At 49.3% G+C, this 19,283-nt stretch overlaps 1 protein-coding gene across 4 annotated transcripts in view; it reads left to right on the top strand.

Moving 5' to 3' along the window:
• SLC4A5 (solute carrier family 4 member 5) overlaps nucleotides 1-19,283 on the top strand; it is a 101,761-nt gene that overhangs the window by 46,862 nt on the left and 35,616 nt on the right. For 3 of the 4 annotated variants that reach the window (XM_036262624.1, XM_036262622.1, XM_036262625.1), the window contains exons 5-11: nucleotides 8,805-8,965; nucleotides 10,054-10,209; nucleotides 11,460-11,555; nucleotides 13,899-13,954; nucleotides 17,525-17,682; nucleotides 18,108-18,195; nucleotides 19,129-19,283. In XM_036262624.1, coding sequence (XP_036118517.1) covers nucleotides 8,805-8,965; nucleotides 10,054-10,209; nucleotides 11,460-11,555; nucleotides 13,899-13,954; nucleotides 17,525-17,682; nucleotides 18,108-18,195; nucleotides 19,129-19,283 — 870 coding nt within the window. The remainder of the gene's footprint in view (nucleotides 1-8,804; nucleotides 8,966-10,053; nucleotides 10,210-11,459; nucleotides 11,556-13,898; nucleotides 13,955-17,524; nucleotides 17,683-18,107; nucleotides 18,196-19,128) is intronic. The other variant, XM_036262626.1, reaches the window with a different exon arrangement.

Here is a 19,283-nt window from a genome sequence, read left to right as displayed (position 1 = left end):
ACTTACCATGGGGTTAAGTCCCAATAAATTCATCCTAAGTTGAAAATATTGTAAGTCGAAAAAAATGCGTTTAATACACCTAACCTACCAAACATCATGGCTTATATGTGCTCAGGACACTTACATTAGCCTGCAGTTGGGCAGTTACCGTGAGTGTCAGCTCAAGAGTGATTGCCTTCCTCTTCTTCTCATCAGAAGCAGGAGACACACACAGATGGGCACTTGGTGGACATGATGGGATATGAAAGCACGAAACATAATATCCCCAAAATGCTGGCAACACAGTACACAGTGGACCGGTCACTCACCCTGGTGATGCCGTGGCTCACTGGGAGCTGAGGCTCCCTGCTGCTGCCCCGCATCGTGAGAGTATCGTGCCGGCAGCATCGCCAGCTTGAGAAAAGAGCAAATTTTAAAAGTCCAAGTATGGTTTCTAGTGAATGACTTTCACTTTTACACCACCATTGCAGGTCAGGGACTATCTGCATATACCAAAGAATAGGGAAACACGATTGATTACGGTTAATTGTTATTTTAGCCTCTGAAGCCCAGAAGTCGGGGATTTTACCTAGAACAGCCTGTACCAGAGTTGCCTGGGTCCCATCAGACAGTCTGATGTAAAATGGTCTATGATATACCCTAGACTTACAGATTTTAAAAGCATTTAGGTATTTTTATGTGCAACCAAGTTTAAGAATCATCGTCCCAGGATAGTGGTTCTTAAAGTGTGGTTCCTGGAGCATCCGCATCACCTGGAAACCTGTTAGAAATGTCCAAATTCTTGGCACTCGCTCCCCTCCCACCCCCCCAGATCTAAAAATCAGAAACTCTGGGGTGGAGCCAGTAATCTGTATTTTCACAAGCCTTTCAGGTGATACAGATGTGTGCTTGAGATAGAAAACCCTGCCCCAGGTGTTTGTTATAGGAGAAATAAGCAGGAAAACTGGGAGAAGCTTTTCAAAGAAAGTGGCACTCTTGCTAGGAGTGGAGAAAGAAGGGATCAGATCTGGAAAACAAAGAAGAAAGAGAAAATTCTACTGTATAGACCTTTGATCCTCTAGGGCACCGGTTCTCAACCTGTGAGTCGTGACCCCTTTGGGGGTTGAACGACCCTTTCACAGGGGTCGCCTAAGACGTAACAGTAGCAAAATTACAGTTATGAAGTAGCAACAAAAATAATTTTATGGCTGGGGGTCATCACAACATGAGGAACTGTATTAAAGGGTCGCGGCATCAGGAAGGTTGAGAACCAGTGCTCTAGGGTGACCTGCTGACCAGCAGCATCAGCACTTGCGCCTGGATGCCTGTTAGGATTGCAGAATCTTGGACCCCATCCTGGGCCTGCTAGATCAGAATACGTAGTTCAACAGACCCCCAGGTGGCTTGTACGCTCATGAAGAAACCCAAGGCGGCATGACCATGCTAGAAAAAGAGGCTCTGGATTTCCAGGTCCATTCCTTCAGCTGGTGTCCTCAGAGCCACTCTAAGGGAAAGAGGCCATGTTCCCCCTTGCGTAAGAAGAATGTGTCCCATGTGCACAGAGCAGCTTGCCTGCATTGGGACCCCAGCCAGGTCCAACTATCCCTAGTCATGCAGTTCTATATGGTTGTAGAGTAAGGGCTTCTCAACCTCCGAGCACAAATAACTCAGGAGCTTCCATGGCCAGGCCGCCCTTCTGATGGGGCAACCATCCAGGCATCAGTATTTTTATTTTTTTTCCCTTTATTGATTTTAGAGAGAGAAAGTGAGAGGGAGAGAGAGACAGAAACATTGATGGGAGGGAACGTTGATTGGCCACCTCCTGCGTGCCCCCCACTGGGGATCCAGCCCACAACCTGGGCATGTGTCCCGACTGGGAATTGAACCAGCGACCTCTTGGTGCGTGGGTCGACGCTTAACCACTGAGTCACACCTGCTGGACAAGGCATCAGTATTTTCTTTTTTATCCTCACCAGAGGATTTTTGCATTTATCTTCAGATAGAGCGGGAGGGAGAGAGGGGGGAAGAGAGAGAGAGAAACATCGATGTGAAAGGGACACATCGACTGGTTGTTAACCACACGACCGCAACCAGGGCGGGGACAAACTGCAACCGAGGTACGTGCCCCTAGCAGGAACCGAACCCAGGACTCTCTGGTCCGCAGGCCAACACTCTAACTGCTGAGCAAAACCAGCCAGGGCAAAGCATCAGTATTTTTAAAATCTCTCCAGGAAATTCTAATAGGCAGCCAAAGTTAAAAACCACTGCTGCAGGTCTTGGGTCCTCCATGCTTCCATGTTCCACTCAAGGTGAGAGAGCTCTGTTTCTAGCTGTAGCCACTAAAACCACAAAGTTAGGTTCCAGGTCGCAGGCTTGCTGTTTCAACACCTCGATTCCCAGAATAGTTGCCGAGAGAACTGGAGAGGTGTTCCTAGTGACGTTGTCATGTGAATTTTTGGAAATGAGGTTTAGGGGTGCCAGCAGCAGAAATCTAGTTCAGGCATTACCCTGAACCCGAACCTGGGAATAGGTAACTGCTTTTCTGCAGACTGCGAGGGTAGGGGTGGGGGTGGAGGTACTCTCATCTGTTTGTAGGTGCCTAACACGGTATGAATAGTTGAAGTCCTGGGGGGTGGAGAGGACGACTGTCTGCTATCTGGAGTTAAGAGGACGTGTCAAAGAGGAGGCATGCTCTCACCCCTCCTCCCAGGTGGAGGTGCATTTGGGCAGGCAGGAAACTGGAGAAGGGCATGTCATGGAAACAGCTGCCCGGGAATGTACCCCGAGATGTTTAGGAGATAGTGTAGAGAGAAATCAACTCAAATGACGTGTACTAGGACACATCCCTCTTGGGTGAATTGGAGGTGGGGGGAGGGAGGTAAGGCCGTGGAGTAAACAGAGTCTTCAGTGACAAAGTAGCATTCATTTTGTGTATTTTTGAGGAGGAAAAGGGCAATGTGATGGCTAAGGAGAAGAAAGACTCTTGGGGAGAAGGTGAGCACCCTCTGGACCGAATCATGTAGACATATCCTTTCATCTCTTCCTTGCAGACCTTTACGTCAATACAACGGTTAGGAAAACTTTGTATTGGTATCATACAGACTTGGATCTGCCATAATTTAAATGGTGTTCCCCCTAACAGATCTCCCTATTTAAAAGGTCAGCAACGCTTTGGTGAGTCTCCGAGGCAAGTGTCTGTGTGGTCTCTGCTCCCAGGTCTCAACTACCAAACCTCCCCATCCTGTGTCCACTCAAACCCCCAGAGCCCCGCCAGGTGCCCAGTTAACTGAGCTCAAATAAAGGTATTGAATCAGAATGTTGAACATTGATCATGCGAAGTTCTCACACACTTGTGCAAAGAGGGAACCTGGTAAAAGAAACGATGTTCAACCCCCCGAGTGACCAAAAGAATGCAAATGTAATATGATTTTCCAGTTACCAACTGATCACAGGGGAAGAAGAATGGCGGTACTAGAGTTTGAGAGGCTTCAGAGAAATGTGAGGTCGCCTGGACAGTGGAGGAAGTGCAAACCGGCACAATTTCTGGAGAACAGTCTGGCAGTGTATGCCGTATACTTAGAAATGTGCAGACAGCAATTTCACCTCTGAGGGTTTATCCTGAGGAAAGTATTGGGGAGGGCCAAGGATATTCAAACCAGCCTTGTTTATAATAAAGCATAATTAGAAATAATCTAAATTAATGTCCACCAAGTGAGGATAATTCATATCAATTATGGTTCATTCATAGAATGGAATACTAAAGAGCCTTTAAAATGATATGAATTTAATAAACCTGAAAGGATGTCCAGTAGATATTATGTCCTTTGGTGTCAACAATGTAAAATTGTGTGTGCACACGTGTGTGTATCAGTGTGCATGTGTTGTACACGTGAGTTCACGCACACAGAGATCTACAATAATAGCCATTGAAATATCAACCATGGTGTCTTCCGGTTGAGAGAGCTTTGAATGCCTTCACCTTGTTTTTTATTGTTTCTAGAATTACGAAAGCAGTGTTCTTTATTTTCACGTTGATCGCTAACACTGACAGAGTGTACATCATGTGCCAGGCACTACTCTAATTGTGATCTACTGTTATTATCCCTGAAGAAAACAGAGGTGATGAGAGATTAAGTAACTTGCCCACGGGCCACAGCTAGTAAGTAACGGAGCTGAGATTCGAAACCTGGTCATCTAACTGCCAGGCTGCACTCTGATGAACCTAAACAGAGTGAAAGTCTCTGCAATCCTCCCCCGCCAGCGATCCAACCCTATCTTCAGAAGGAACCATAGTTAACCATTTGACAGGTATCCTTCCAAAATTCCTGCTGAGCGTTTTCAGACACATGTGCACAAATAGATATGTGTGTTTCTTTTTTTATATAAAATGGGATGGTATTGTCTATCCTGTTTGTATAGATAGCTTGTCCTCAGACGTTCTACTTCTGAGGGGTATTTTGCAGCATGGATGTAAGGCATGGATGTGATCATGACTCTACTAAAAACGGGTGGTTTCCAGTTCTTCACCTTAGCCATATTATATGTATTACATATGTACATATTACTGTGTGCAGATGTATACTAACATTCCTGTGATAATCTCCCAGAAATGGAACCACTGGCTCAAAAAACATGCACACTAAATGATGAAAGAGGCTGCCCAACTCCCCACACCCAGAAGGCTGAGCAGCTAGTATAGTGTGATCATACTACATATAGTGTGTATATACACACGTACATGTAACTGCATATATCCATATATGATATCCATATGTACAGTTTATAATACATACGTACAGTGTCTGCATACCTATGCTATATATACACATCTGGTAATTGCTCACCCCTCCCCCGTTTCAGCAACACAGGAAGTTGTTAGTCTTTTTCATTTTTGCCAATATGAGAAGTAAAGAATGTTATTTTATTTGCAGTAATTTAAATGTCCATGGTTACGAGTAAAATTGAGCATCTTTTCTTATATTTATTTGCCATTTGTATTTCTTTTCAGAATCATTCACTTTTCAGTTGCATAATTTGAGTTTTTCTCATTGATGTGAAGGAGCTTTGTTATATTATAAATATCAGTCCTTTGATGCCTCATTTGTTGCCAATATGTTCCCAGGATGTTGTATTTCTTTGAAGTTGTCTTATTTTGTTTCATACAAGTTTTATTTTATTTTTTTTTATCCTCACCCGAGGACATTTTTCCATTTTTTGTTCAGATAGAGTGGGAGGGAGAGAGAGGAAGAGAGAGAGAGAAAAACATTGACGTGAAAGGGACACATCGAGTGGTTGCCACCCGCACGACCAACCAGGGCTGGGGACAAATTGCAACCGAGGTACGCGCCCTTAGTGGGAACTGAACCCGGGTCTCTCTGGACCACAGGTTAACACTCTAACCGCTGAGCCAAACCGGCCAGGGCTTAGTTTAGTTTATTTTTATGTAACAAAATCTGTTCATTGTTTTGTTGTTTTTTTTTAATTTAATTTTTATTTTTTTAAATCTTTATTGTTGAATGTAGAATGTATTACAGATGTTCCACATTCTTCCCCCATTGACCCTCTCCTCCCCACTCCTGCCCCCCTCCCGCCCCCCTCCCGCCTTTTCCCACACTATTGTCTGTGTCCATTGGTTATGCATATAAGTTCTTTGGTTTATTTCTTCCCACCCTCCCAACCCCTTTCCCTTTGAGGTTTGTCAGTCTAGCAATGAATTTCTACTTCTTAATCCCTTCACCTTTTTCACCCATTCCCCCAACCCCCCTCCCAACTGGCAACCAACAAAATGTTCTGTGTATCTATGAGAATGTTTCTGTTCTACCTGTTCATTTTGTTTATAGATTCCATTGTTGATAGATTCATTGTTTTTCTTTATGGTTTTATATCTTGTTAAGGAATTCTTTCTCCACAATTAAGAATATAAGAATGCTCTCCTGGCCGTGGCCAGTTTGGCTCAGCGGTTGAGTGCCAGCCTGTGGACCAGAGAGTCCCAGGTTCGGATCCTGCTAGGGGCACTCTTCCCGTATATTTACTTTTTGTTTATAGATTTTATTTTTTTTATTATTTTTTAAAATAAGTTTTCATTGCCTGGCCAGTGTGACTCAGTGGTTGAGTGTCGACCCATGCACCAAGAAGTCACCGGTTCGATTCCTGGTCAGGGCACATGGCTAGGTTGTGGGCCAAATCCCCAGTGGGGGGCATGCAGGAGGCAGCCAATCGATGTTCTCTCCCATCATGTTTCTATCTCTCTCTCCCTCTCCCTTCCTTTCTCTGTAAAATCAATAAAGAAAAAACATTTTTTAATAAGTTTTTATTGATTTTTTAGAGAGAGAGGAAGGGAGAGAGATATAAAACATCGATGTGAGAGAGAAAACATCCATCAGCTGCCTCCTGCACGCTCCCTACTGGGGATCGAGCCTGAAACCCGGGCATGTGCCCTGACTGGGAATCAAACCAGGACCTCTAGTACCCATAGGTCGACACTCAGTCCATTGAACCACACCAGCTAGGCTGTTTAAAGACTTTAAATTATTTATTTATTTTAATTGTGGTAAAATATACATAACATACACTTGCAACGCTGAACCTCTGTACCCATTAAACAGTAACTCCCCTCCCCCCTGCTCCAGCCCCTCGCACCCACCACTCTACCTTCTGTCTCTAAGAATCTGACTACTCCAGGTCCCTCGTGTGAGTGGAATCGCACAGTATTTGTCTTTGATGACTGGCTCATTTCACCCAGCACAATGTCTTCAGGTTTCATCCACGCTGTAGCATGTGTCAGACTCTCCTTCCTTTTTAAAGCTCAGTAATGTTCCATTCTAGATTTATTTTTATGTTTAAGTTTTAATCCATGGAATTTAATATCGTGTTTGGTGAGAAGTAATTTTTATTTTTATTTTTTGGGTTAGTCATCTTTTGTTTGTTTTGTTTTTTTGTTTTTTTTTAATCCTCACCCGAGGACATTTTTCCATTTTTTGTTCAGGTAGAGTGGGAGGAAGAGAGAGAGAGAAACATCGATGCGAAAGGAACACATCGAGTGGCTGCCACCCGCACGACCCAACCAGAGCCGGGGACAAACTGCAACCGAGGCACGCGCCCTTAGCGGGAACCGAACTGGGTCTCTCAGGACCGCAGGCCGACGCTCTAACCGCTGAGCCAAACCGGCCAGGGCGGGTTAGTCATCTTTTAAACAACTCGTCTATCAAAACCCAAATTCCTATGGGGGCCCAAGTCTGTTTCTGGACTGTTGTCCCATGATCCCTTTGTCTATATCTGGACTGGAACCACATCGTTTTATTTATTTATTTTTTTAAATAATGTTCAGTTTTTGTTTAAAAAATTTTTTTCATTATTAATTTTTAGAGCGAGAGGACAGGAGAGGGAGAGAAAGAGATAGAAACATCAATGAGAGAGAACATCAATTGGTCGCCTCATGCATGCCCCACACTGGGGATCTGGCCCACAAACTGGGCATGTGTCCTGATTGGGAATCAAACCGGCGACCTCTTGGTGTGTGGGTTGATGCTCAACCACTGAGCCACACTAGCCAGGCTGAACCATGTCGTTGTTTCTTTGTTTTTTTAATCCTCACCGGAGGACAATTTTGCATTTATCTTCAGATAGAGCAGGAGAGAGAGGGGGAGAGAGAGAGAGAGAGAGAGAAACATTGATGTGAGAGAGAGAGAGAGAGAGAGAGAGAGAGAGAGAGAGAGAAACATAGATGTGAGAGAGACACATTGAATGGTTGCCACCCACACAACCCTAACCGGGGCGGGGACAAACTGCAAGCGTGGTACGTGCCCTTAGCGGAACCGAACCTCAGGTCTCTCTGGTCTGAGGGCCGATGCTCTAATCGCTGAGCCAAACCAGCCAGGGCTGAACCACGTTGTTTTAATGACCAGCTTCTCAGCAAGTTTTATATCTACTAGAAGCAAGTCCTAACCCATTCTTCTCCTTTTTCAGACTTTCCCCAACCATTCTCAGACATTACCTTCTTCAGAGGAACTTTAGTATTAGATAGTCATGGGCCAAAAGTACTCCCTTGGGATTTGGATTGGAATGTTGTAGCTGGAAGATCCCCACTAATGTGGGGCGGCCATCCTACAAAGCTGAGCTCTCCAGGCAGTCAGGTGCTGCCCTCTGCTGGGAAGGTCCAGGCAGGTGCTACCTCTGTACAAGGCCTTCCCACTCCCGGCTCCACCAGTCCATGACTCCAAGGCTTCTAGAAAAGACAAATTCCTACACATCCTTGGTTTAATTTCTTTCCTTCTCCAGATGACATTTGGATTTTAACGTGAAATTTCAGGACCACAATCTAGAGTGGATGTTTGGAAACCTCAGGTCCTGCAGTAGATCCCATCAGAAAATTTTCCCTCCTCCCGGCAGCCACACCCCATAAGGCAGACGCTGAACACGTGTGACCAGTCCTGGGTAACCAGGTTCCAGTTGAAACTTTTTAACACAACTTGTGGTTATAGAATACCCTAAAGTTCCCTCATTTTAAGTGTATAGTTAAGTGATTTTTCAGTAAATGTGCAAAGGTATGCAACCATCACCAAATCCAACTTTAGAACATTCCCCCCACCCCAAAGATCCCTCCTGCCCATTTATGGTCATTCTCCTGAGCTTGACAGCATCAGGAGGCGTGGGGGACGGAGTGAGGGGGTCCCTGATAGATCGTCTGTCTGTGAGTTTAGAACCAACACTCCAATATCATGCATAGAATAATAGCTTGCAGGCCAATACCCTCTCCCGAGGAAACCCAGCTAGGGGCTCTTCCTGAGGACACTGGCCATGCTGAGCCCCATCCTTACGCCTTCCAGGTGGATAAAGTTTGAAGAAAAGGTGGAGGAAGGAGGTGAGCGCTGGAGCAAGCCCCACGTGGCCACACTGTCCCTGCACAGCCTCTTTGAGCTCCGGACCTGCCTGCAGACAGGAACGGTGCTGCTGGATCTGAACAGCGGCTCCTTACCACAGATCATAGGTGAGGCAGGGGCCACGGAGGTCCCCAAAACCAAGGCAGCGCATCTCCTTCCCGCCTCCCGCCCACCCTTGGTCTATGTGACATCCTCACCTGACACCTGCAGAGACCAGGCTTTGGGTCTGATGCTCCCAAAGCAGCATCACAGTGGCTCCAAGTTTCAGTCCCACGAGGAAAAGATCATCCTCTGAAATGCCATGCAGCAATGTAGCAACAGGGAGGGGGGCTTCTTGGTGCGGCTGGAGATACCCGTTGCCTTGGCAACCTGTTTCTTGTCAGGGTAAAGGGATCATCATCCATCTTTAGGAAAGTAGCTCTCATTTAGTGGAGTGGCAAAGGGAGGGGGTGCCTTGCCTTATCATCTCCAAAACTTTTTGTGAATTTTGTTCTAGCACATTCACTTTTGCCAGAAGTATTTTGCCCAAAATATTTTCCTAAAGAGAATTCATGTTAGGACTAAAACCACATAACTCGGTATTTTGGGGCTTTTTAGGGTACTTCCATGTGCATGATTTCATTTCCTTATTTTATTTCATGTTTTTATTGACTTTTCTTTTAGAGAGAGGAAAGGAGTGGGGGGGGAGACATTAATGCCACAGGGAAACATCCATTGACTGCCCCCTGCACATCCGCTACCAGGATGGATCCCCAGACAAAGCCTGTGCCCCCACAGGGAACCAACCTGCAACCTTTCCGGGCTCAGGCTGCGCCCAGCCAGGCCCACCACACCCAGCCTGGCCCAACCAGCCGAGCCACGCCGGCCAGGGCTGATTTCATCTACTTCTGACAATAGAACTGATAGAGCAGAGAATGCTGCACACGTACACATGCACCCAGTGTGTGCACGCACATGCACACCCACGGACACACACACGCTCTTTTACCTATGTGGAGGCTGAGGGTGTGTGATTTGCCCAAGTTTTAACAGTTTGTGGCAAAGGCGGGACTATTTCAACACCTCCCCTCGCACGCCCGCCTCCTTTAGCTCACTTTTAATCCCACAAATAATAGGTGAAACGGAAGACCCCACACCCTTGGTCACTCTGTCCCACGCCGATGGGTGGACAGGGCGTGTTTGTTTCCCCGCTTAGATGAGGTCATTGAGAAGCAAATTGAGGACGGCCTCCTGCAGCCGGAGCTCCGGGAGAGGATCAGCTACGTCCTCTTGAGGAAACACCGCCACCAAACCAAGAAGCCCATCCACCGCTCCTTGGTCGACATTGGAAAGTCGGTCTCCTCCCCAACCAGTGAGTAGGGCCACACGCTGATGGGCCTTGGGCATGCGGAGGCTGGTGTCAGGCCCTGCTGCCCCGGGGAGCCCCATCAGTGACCTGAGAGTCTTGGCAACTTGGAAGCTTCCCAGACTTCACAATCCTGAAGAAATTTTGAGATTCTAGGGCTTCCTTAGTCTCCTTCTCTAGTGAGCCTGCAGGGTCCCCAGCTATACCCAATGTTGTCAACACCGCCAGAACAGAACCATTTCTAGGAAGAGAGTGATTCTCAGCTGGGCTGTGCCTGGCCATCACCGGGAGTATGAAATGTGTCCTAATGCCTAGGCCCCACCCTGGGGACTTGTAGCCAGTTGGTCTGGGGTATGGCCTAGGGACAGGGAGTTTAGAAAGCTTCCCAGGAGATTTTCACGGGCAGTCAGGGTTGCAAAATGCTGCAGAGATGCTGTGTTTATGGTAAGGGCTTGAAGTTTTTCCCACTTAGCCCCCCAAGAAGAGCCAAGAGCCTTGGGAGAGAGTGAAGCACATCGGGATGGTAGAAGGGTCTGGGTCATCTCAAGTGTACCCAGCTGTAAACCTGGCAGCTGGCTCATTCTGATGAGCAGAGCGGGAGGCCATCACGGAGGGTGGCTTGTTCCATTCACACATCTCAAATCTGCCACCCTCCCATCTTGATATCCCGGAGTCGAGATGCCCAGACACTAGCCTTGCTGTACCATCAGATAAATGAAGTAACCAGAACAAAGTTGCTAAATAAAGAGCCTTGAGGATTTCTTTAGATGAACTGCTTGAAAAGGGGGAAGGTTTAGTGTATCATAATAACAGCAGACTCACACTAGACACCCTCCACGTTCCAGCAGTGAAGCGTAACTCTCTTCACCCTCACAGAAACCCTGTGACTAGGTACTGTTTCATCATCCCCATTGTACAGATGAGGAGCCTGGGGCACAGAGAGGTTAAGTTACTTGTCTAAAGTCACACAGCCAGTAAGTGGTGCAATCAGGACTAAAGCCAAGCCATCTGTGCTTATTTAATCAATTGGTTATTGGTCTCACTTTCAACAGTACAAATATTTTGTCTAATCTTGTTCAGACTATTAAAGTGCTTCAAAAAAAAAAAATACAAAAGCCCCCCCAAAGAAGAGACAGGTCTTACAGCCCAGCTTTATTGAGATGAAATGACGATGCATTGTGTACCATATTGATGAGAGAGGCTGTGCCAGTCCAAGGCTGCCAAGGCAAACCCACTGTGTATGTTCCTCCTTCCAGATCGAAGCCCGGCCCGGAGCCCCACAGCCGGCCCCAGCCTCCGCCACTCCACGGAGGACCTGAGGATGCGGCAAAGCGCAAGTTACGGCCGTCTGTGTGAGTGTGCCACAGCTTCTTCGTGACAGCCTCGTCCTGGTGATGGCAGCGTGGAATGTCGTCTTTCACATTCTTTCAGAGGCGGGGGAGACAAAGCCCAGGATCTGTCTAGAATTCTCAGGACAGGCACCAGGAAAACTCTAACTTTCACCCCAAACCTGGCCTGCTCTCAGAGCCCAATTTTCGACCACATTTTTCTATTTAATTATTCTGAAAAACCCCGTTCTAAATCAGGTCCTGACATTATCAACACCCAGTCCTACGTGCTAGTCATTCGTGTCTTAGTCTGTGCCTTGGTTTTCCTCAAACTGGTCGTTCGCCCTGTTTTTGGTAAGAAGCCTTTCTAGAACCAGAACTAAAAACCGGTGAGGTACACCACGCCCCGGGACCGAGAATGTCCCCATCACTAGGTGACAGTTTTGCACTGCCATGACAATGAAACCCTGGTGGTCCCGGTTGCCGGGAATAGGGAGGGGGCTTGTGAGGTGCCTGGTCGCAGACAGGGCTTTTCCAGGCGGTTCATGGGGACGAACAGGACAGGTGAGCTGTGAGGCAAAGAAAAGAGGGAATTTAAAGGTTAAAAGAAAAGGCAGTGTGAAAATAGCAATCCTATTTTTCTTTAAAAACTTTTACTAAAATGCCAAGATATGAACAAGCACAGACCAGGCCCGAGGGATGACGGGAGGAGCCGTGGCCCCCGCCAGAGGCTCCACCTGCAGTTGGCCACAGGCTTTTTTCTCCATTCTTAGGGGCCCTGGGCCCTTAGTGCCCCCTGGGCTTGGCTATTCCACGTAGGGATGCCAGGGGGCAGCAGTGAGCAGGCAGCGAATGCCTTCAGTTGTTCATTGTGTAGGAGGCGCCCTTGTGCTGTGCTGCAGTGTAGGGACCCGGACAAAGGCATGAATAAGTGATAACAGCATTGTGTGCAGCTGCCCCGCACCGAGGTGGAACCTGGGAAAGCTCAGTGAGGAGGGGTCACTCGCTTGAGAGTTGGAGAATAAATAGGTGTTTTCCAGGAAGGAGAAGGGTGTTCTAAGCAAAGGAGGCAAACAGCAGGTGGAGGGAAGGTGTTGTGGAGGGTGCTGTGTAGTCAGGGACATACGGTGGTTCCGTTCACCAGGAGTGCAGGGCCTGTGAAAGAGGGTCCCATTGACGGGGCCTCTGCACCCTGCGGAAAGGCCAAGCCTTTATTCTGATGGTAGTGGGGGACCCCTGAGAAGTTTTAAGCAGAGGCAGATCATGATCAGATCTTTCTTGGTGTAAGAATAAACTTCAAGGGGAGGAGACTGGAAGCAAGAGACTGGGCCTGCCTTGGGGCGGTGGGAGCAAGAAAGGAGAGGGAAGGGCACAATGGGAGCCGATGACTGGAGGGGGGAGAAGGCGGAGTCGACCTCTGCTCTGATTGCCAGTGGATGGGAGGGAGGGGGCACTGTGTGGAGTGGGGTCTGTGGGGGTGTCATCTGGTGGAAGACAGTGAGTTCCATTTCCCAGTGTGTTGAGTTTGGGGTGGCAGAGGAGTCTGGATCTCAGGAGAGAGATCCGGACTGGAGACCACCTGGGCATCCTCAGCCCAGATGTGGGCGTGGAAGCAACAGGAGTGGTATGATTGACAAGGACAGAGTGGTGAAGGCTCTGGGAGGGGATGAGGGCAACACAAGACCCTCTGGAGAGCCCAGCAGGAGAGGGTCCTGGATCGGAATAAGAGGAGAACATGTTCGGGAAGTGAGGGGACACCCAGGCAGCAGAGAGCCAAGAAGTGAAAGTTCAGAGAGCGCACCCCGGACCTGGCTGACCTTCTCCTGCCTTAACCAAAGGCAGGAACTATCAGGCAGTTCCCATACATCACCACCGCTGTTCTCCCTGTGGGAAACCCACCTCCCTCCCTCTGCCAGCCCAGATCCCCAGCCGTCTTTAAAGACTCGCATGGGTTATGCAGGACAGAAGTGAAACTGGTCTTCTCTCTCCAACAAAGTGCAAGCTTAGTAACACCTGGGACCTCACCTGATAATGTGTCTGTGCCCTGACCCACCTGGGGCTGGCACAGAACAGACATCTTGGTCTCTGCCCAGGAAGGTGGTATCTGCCCAGGAAAAGAGGGTGAGTGTAGAGAGGAGAATGCAACAAATTGAGGAATGAGAAAGAACAAGTAGAACCTGGGGTCTGGCAACTCTTAAGAGATGCCATTGAAGGGAAGAAAAGAGAGTGGAGTCTGGCTCAAGAGGGATTCAGGCAGGGACACTCTTCCTTTGCTTGTGAAGACAGGAGCAGCATGTGTAGGGACCAGAGGAAAAGGACCAGTGAGAGCTTGGCTTCCTGATGGACCTTCTTTTCCTTCTCTCCTAGGTCATGCCCAGAGCAGAAGCATGAACGATATTTCTCGCACCCCAAACACTGACCAGGTAGTAAAACCCCTGCACTGGGCTCAGTGAAGGACCAGGGCAGGAAGAAACCTTTGGGTTCCTGGACAGGGAGCCCCTATAAGCAGGACTCCACTCTCATGAAGGAGTGGGAGTCCCCAGGAAGGACATGGGTGGAACTGTGGGCTGCCTTGGTGATTCTGCCCACTCTGTCACTTGGGTATTGACCAAGCCCCAAGTACTGGCTCTGTGCCTGACCCTGAGGGGGTGGGGGGCAGAGAAGCATAATCAGGTGAAGTGTCAGCTGTCTCTGAGCTTGGGGTTTGTTGGAGAGAGACCAGCACGCAGAATTTCACCTCCTAGATGACACACAAGTACCTTTAAAGATGGAGCGGGGATTTGGGCTGGTAGAGACTGGCATCGGGGCCTCCCTGTGGGAACAGCAGTGATGGTAAATCAGTTGGACTGGCCAACAGTGTGTCTTCTCCTTGGCTGGGCCAGGATAAAGCCAATTCTTGTCTCCCACCAGCCTGGCCGAAATCTCGTGATGAGATCGAATCCTACAAACAGGTTGAGTCCATGTTCTAAGGCCCACAGCCCAGGAACCCTGTGACTCTGCACCCTGGGGAAGCCCAGAAAATTGCCCCCCACCCATTCCAATCTCTACACACCTCAAGGGCAGAAGTTCTCATGGTCCCCTTGCTTATACTCCTAGGAGTAGGAGGAAAGGAGATGAAAGAGACCTGAAATTTGGTGAAGACGTCTCAGGAGCTTGGGTGAGGGAGGCCCTGGCCTTCAAGGCACCCCAAGTTTGGTGGCAGGCAAAACAAAAGCAGTCCCTCATGTCAGTGTCCCAAGGGCCCTTTGGTGGCCAAATAATAAAATAACAACAATAACAGCATCAACCAAGATTTAAAATCCACACACTGCAGGCACCACACTATGCCGAGTGGCTTCTGTGTATCATGAAGGTGCTACTGTCATCTCCAGTCTACTGAGAACATTGAGCCCTAACGCAGTTGAATAACGTACCCAAGTTCATGTGGCTGAGAGGTGGCAGAACCATGATTAAACCCAGGCAGCCTGCCTCTAGAACCCTTAATTTGGAAGTGACTTAGCAATGAGTATCCTGGGGTAGTATTTAGAGAAGATCCCCACTTTAGTCCAGTCAAGCACACAGACACTGGAGCCACGATAAGGGAGCATTGCCTACTCAGTCACTCACAACATATTTTAATAAATGTCTAAGTGGTAGGAAGAATGCCAACTGTCACTCTCCCAGGCATTGCTGCCTCGATTTAGGGATTGGAGCCCAGCACCAGCGTCTGGCTCTCCTAACTGATGCTGCTTCTCAGGGTTCGCAGCTACAAAGACTTGTTGCAGGAACAGCAGTTTGCCCAATAGTGGGCGCTCTTTAGATTCGAGCCCAGAGGCAGTTGCTCTGCAGGCCCTTTCTTCATGGCTCCACCCCCGGGCAGTCAGGCGGGCTCCCAGTGGGCAGAGGGTGGATTCAGACGGCATGGTGGTGTGCAGTCACTCAACAGAGCTGGGCCAGACTCCTCATGGGTTCAGGAAGTGGGGTCAGCAAGGCCCTGGTCCAAACCATAGCCAAGCCAGGGTGGCCAGAGCAGCCGCATGGCCCATTTCTGGGATGTCACCACCCTGGTCGGCTTCCTTACCGGACGTGTCACGACCAGCAAGGGAGGACCATGCCCTGTTTCAGCAGCTCTCTTCTCCTGGATCATGAGTGTGTTTGTTGAGCTTCCCCAAAGCCTTGTTCTTTTCAAAGACTCGTTCTCCAGGACACTCCTGCAAGCCCCCCTCTCCTCTCGTCCCCTGAACCTGCTCCCCGCCTCATGCTTTTGGGTACAGAGTGGGCAGGGGGCCTCGGCTGCCCTGGCACACCAAGCCCTCCATCCTGAAGACGCTGCTTATGAATCGGCTGACTACGGCTGGGACAAAGGGACTTTTTGAGTTGTGGGGACTCTGGCCTTCCCATTAACTTCCGGCCTTGCTTGTTCTCACTGCGTTAGGGCCCTTGGGGCTATTGCCTGGGTGGTTGTAAAGAGTTTCACTTTTTGATTGGATTTAAAAGATGATAAGTGTGCAGCCCTTGCTCACATGCCTTTTCTCATGCCACCCAGCCCTGCGTGTACCACGCCCACCATGAGTGAATTAGGAAACAACTATGCGTCCGCTGGCCATGCCCATGCCCATGCCCACAACGGACCCCTCCTCAGTATAGAAAGAGACACAAAGAAACCCGTGTCTTCACGGAGCTTATGAGAAACAGACATTTCTGTGCCCACAGGAGAGACAAGGAAAAATGAGTAGCAAACTTGTGGTGTCCATAGGATCTCTCTGAAGCACTCACCCCCACCTCCGGGGCCTTTCTTCCTTTGATGGCCACTGTGACTTCCACCAGGCCTGCCCTCCCAGACATTCCCTCTCCACCATCTCTCCACAATGGCATCTCTGTCCCCTGCCCATCCCCTCGCTGCCCAGAGGGAAAGCCATCTGAAAAATGACTGCATCCTAAGGTGTGAGCATATATGTGACCATCCGTGAGGCAATTTCATCATAAAAGAGGACCCAGAAGGAGTCAGTGTCTTGCCCTAGGAATGATGATGAACACAAACAGTGGGAATAAGTTTGGGAAGAAGACTCGTCTCCAGTACCTCTCCTGTCAGACCACACTTGCTCTATTTGACCTTCCTGCTCTGAACAGACACTATCCAGAAGGACTGGAGAGATGGCACCTGGAGAGTCTCAGTTGTAAAGTCTCAGGAGCTATGAGTTTCCTGGGAGGTCCCTGGGGGTGACTTGGGGACCTAGAAGTCTCCCGCTGACTTGGAGGTTTGGTCCAGGGGTTCCTGTCAGCCCGGAAGCAGGTGGCAAAGGGAAAACAAAGTGCATCCGCCCTGGCCCTCAGAAAGGGACCCATCCCTCCACAGCCACCCACCGTGAAGGCAGAGAGGGAGGGGTAGGAAGCTGTAGTGTAAGAACCAGGACCCTCTGCTTCAGCCGCGGAGGCTGGGGGATGAAACCTGACATCCAGCAAGCCCAGGGCTCTCTTCTCTGACACCTCAGCTCACACTTCAGTTGAGCAAAGTTTTTACCCATCAAGGAATGTCTTAGGGATCAAGGCATTGCCTGCTCCTTCCCATCTACATAGACCTAGTTGGTCCCTAGGGTTAACGAACTTTGAGTCTCTTCATCTGCAGAATGGGGAGAGTGATTATTTCCTTCAGTCTCTTGAGAAAGGCTGGGAGAACTTAAAATAAAATTTTTTTTTCTTTTTTCCTTTATTGATTTTAGAGAGAGAGGAAGTGAGAGGGAGAGAGAGAGAGAGAGAGAGAGATATCGATGAGAGAGAACATCCATTGGCCGCCTCCTGCATGCTCTCCACCGGGGATTTGGCCCACAACCTGGGCATGTCTCCTGAACAGGACTCAAACCAGCGACCTCTTGGTGCAGGGGTCGATGCTCAACCACTGAGCCGCACCGGCTGGACTTGGAGAACTTTTTAAAGTCAGGCTTCCACAGCAATCTGAAGGGGGTTGAGGGAGTGTGAGTAACCACGGGAGTCTCACTTTCCCTCCCTGTGACCAGCGGAAAAACAAATTCATGAAGAAGATCCCCAAGGACTCGGAAGCCTCCAACGTGCTCGTGGGGGAGGTGGACTTCCTGGACCAGCCCTTCATTGCCTTCGTGCGTCTCATCCAGTCGGCCATGCTGGGAGGAGTGACGGAGGTGCCTGTCCCCACCAGGTGGGGGCCACTGAATCTGCCCTCACCCCTGTCCTCGGGCGACTAGCTGCCCCTGCAGTCAGCACGCAGTGCTGGTGGAGATACCCCTAAAACAGAGCACAATTAGGAACTTGGTTGGGGAGGGAGGTCTTCTGACTCAGGAAGAGTTTTAGAGAGTTTATTTAAAGTAAACTCTCTAAAGCAGGAGCCAACAGCTGGGAGAGATGCTGTTGGGTGGGCTCTGGGACACCAGAGCACAGTGAAATGCTCAAGGGGGCGCTCGTGGGAGTGAAGAGGCAGTGTCTCTCCAAAGCAAACATGGAGTCAAAAGAGGGAAGGGACAAACTTACAGCCAGTTAGAAAGTTAAGAATGAGCCAGAGACTCCTTCTCTTCGCCTGCTTCTGTTTTTCCTTCTCACTTTCCTCCTCCTGCATCTTCTTTGCAGATTTCTGTTCATACTGCTGGGACCTTCTGGAAGAGCAAAGTCCTACAATGAAATTGGCCGTGCCATTGCCACCCTCATGGTGGACGATGTAAGTGGTAATGAGAAGCAGGTGCTGCCGAATGTCGGGGCTCCTGAATCAAGCACTGCGCCTTCACTCATTCATGCATCCAACAGGCACATTTGAGTACCTACTGTGTGCAATCTGTGCAGGGTGCTGAGGATTATGAGGATGAGGGAATAGTCACTGCCCTTTAAAAGCATCAGCCAGTGGGGGAGAAAGACCTATAATTGAGGAAGTCAGGGGAGGCTTCACACCCGAGAGGCTTTAAAGCTACAGCAGGAGGTGGGTAGACCCCGCATGAGCCTGGGAGGCAGGCATTCCAGACAAAGGGAGCAGGGGCCAAGGTTAGGAGACAGAGAAGCTGGATGGGAGTGGTTCAATGGCGGCTCAGTGTCGGGGCTTAGAGAGCAGGAGGTGACACAGAGAGGCGAGTCAGAGACCATACTGAGCCCATGGGCAGAGCAGAGTTCATACTCTGTTCCCGGAGTGACGGAGAGCCTGGGGGGTTGAAACACGGGCATGATCCAATCAGGTCTGTGAGTCAGGAAGACAGTGTGGAATGAGGCAACTTGACCCTCCAAAGATGAAGGGCTAGGAAGTTAGAAACAGATTTGAAATAGCTGAGCTTCTCAGACCGGGCTCTGGACAGGTTTTCCGATGAGCGTGCTGTGTGCAGATCTGAAAGCAGAAAGGTTAAGTCACTCAACCAAAGTCCCACAGCTGGAACACGGAGACCCGGCCGACAGACCCGAGAGGGACCAACTGCCCCCAGGCGGCTGTTTCCCATTGGGTCATATTTCACCTGCCGGGCTCTTGTTCTCATTTCAAAAACTGAGAGCAACTGGCAGCAGGAGCAGTGGTTCAAGGTGATTTTCTCTAAAACTGTGTGGTGTGCTCCCGGGAGGGGGTGCCAAGGGGACACTGGCCAGAGGCTGACTTCCTCGTTCTCTTCCCCACCAGCTCTTCAGCGACGTGGCCTATAGAGCCCGAAACCGGGAAGATCTGATTGCTGGGATCGACGAGTTTCTGGATGAGGTCATTGTCCTTCCCCCTGGAGAGTGGGACCCAAACATCCGAATCGAGCCCCCCAAGAAGGTGCCCTCTGCAGACAAGAG

Source organism: Molossus molossus, unplaced genomic scaffold (assembly GCF_014108415.1).
Source record: "Molossus molossus isolate mMolMol1 unplaced genomic scaffold, mMolMol1.p scaffold_m16_p_15, whole genome shotgun sequence".
NCBI lineage: Eukaryota > Metazoa > Chordata > Mammalia > Chiroptera > Molossidae > Molossus > Molossus molossus.
The sequence above is the reverse complement of the archived record's forward strand: the minus strand, read 5'-3'. Positions and strand labels throughout refer to the sequence as shown.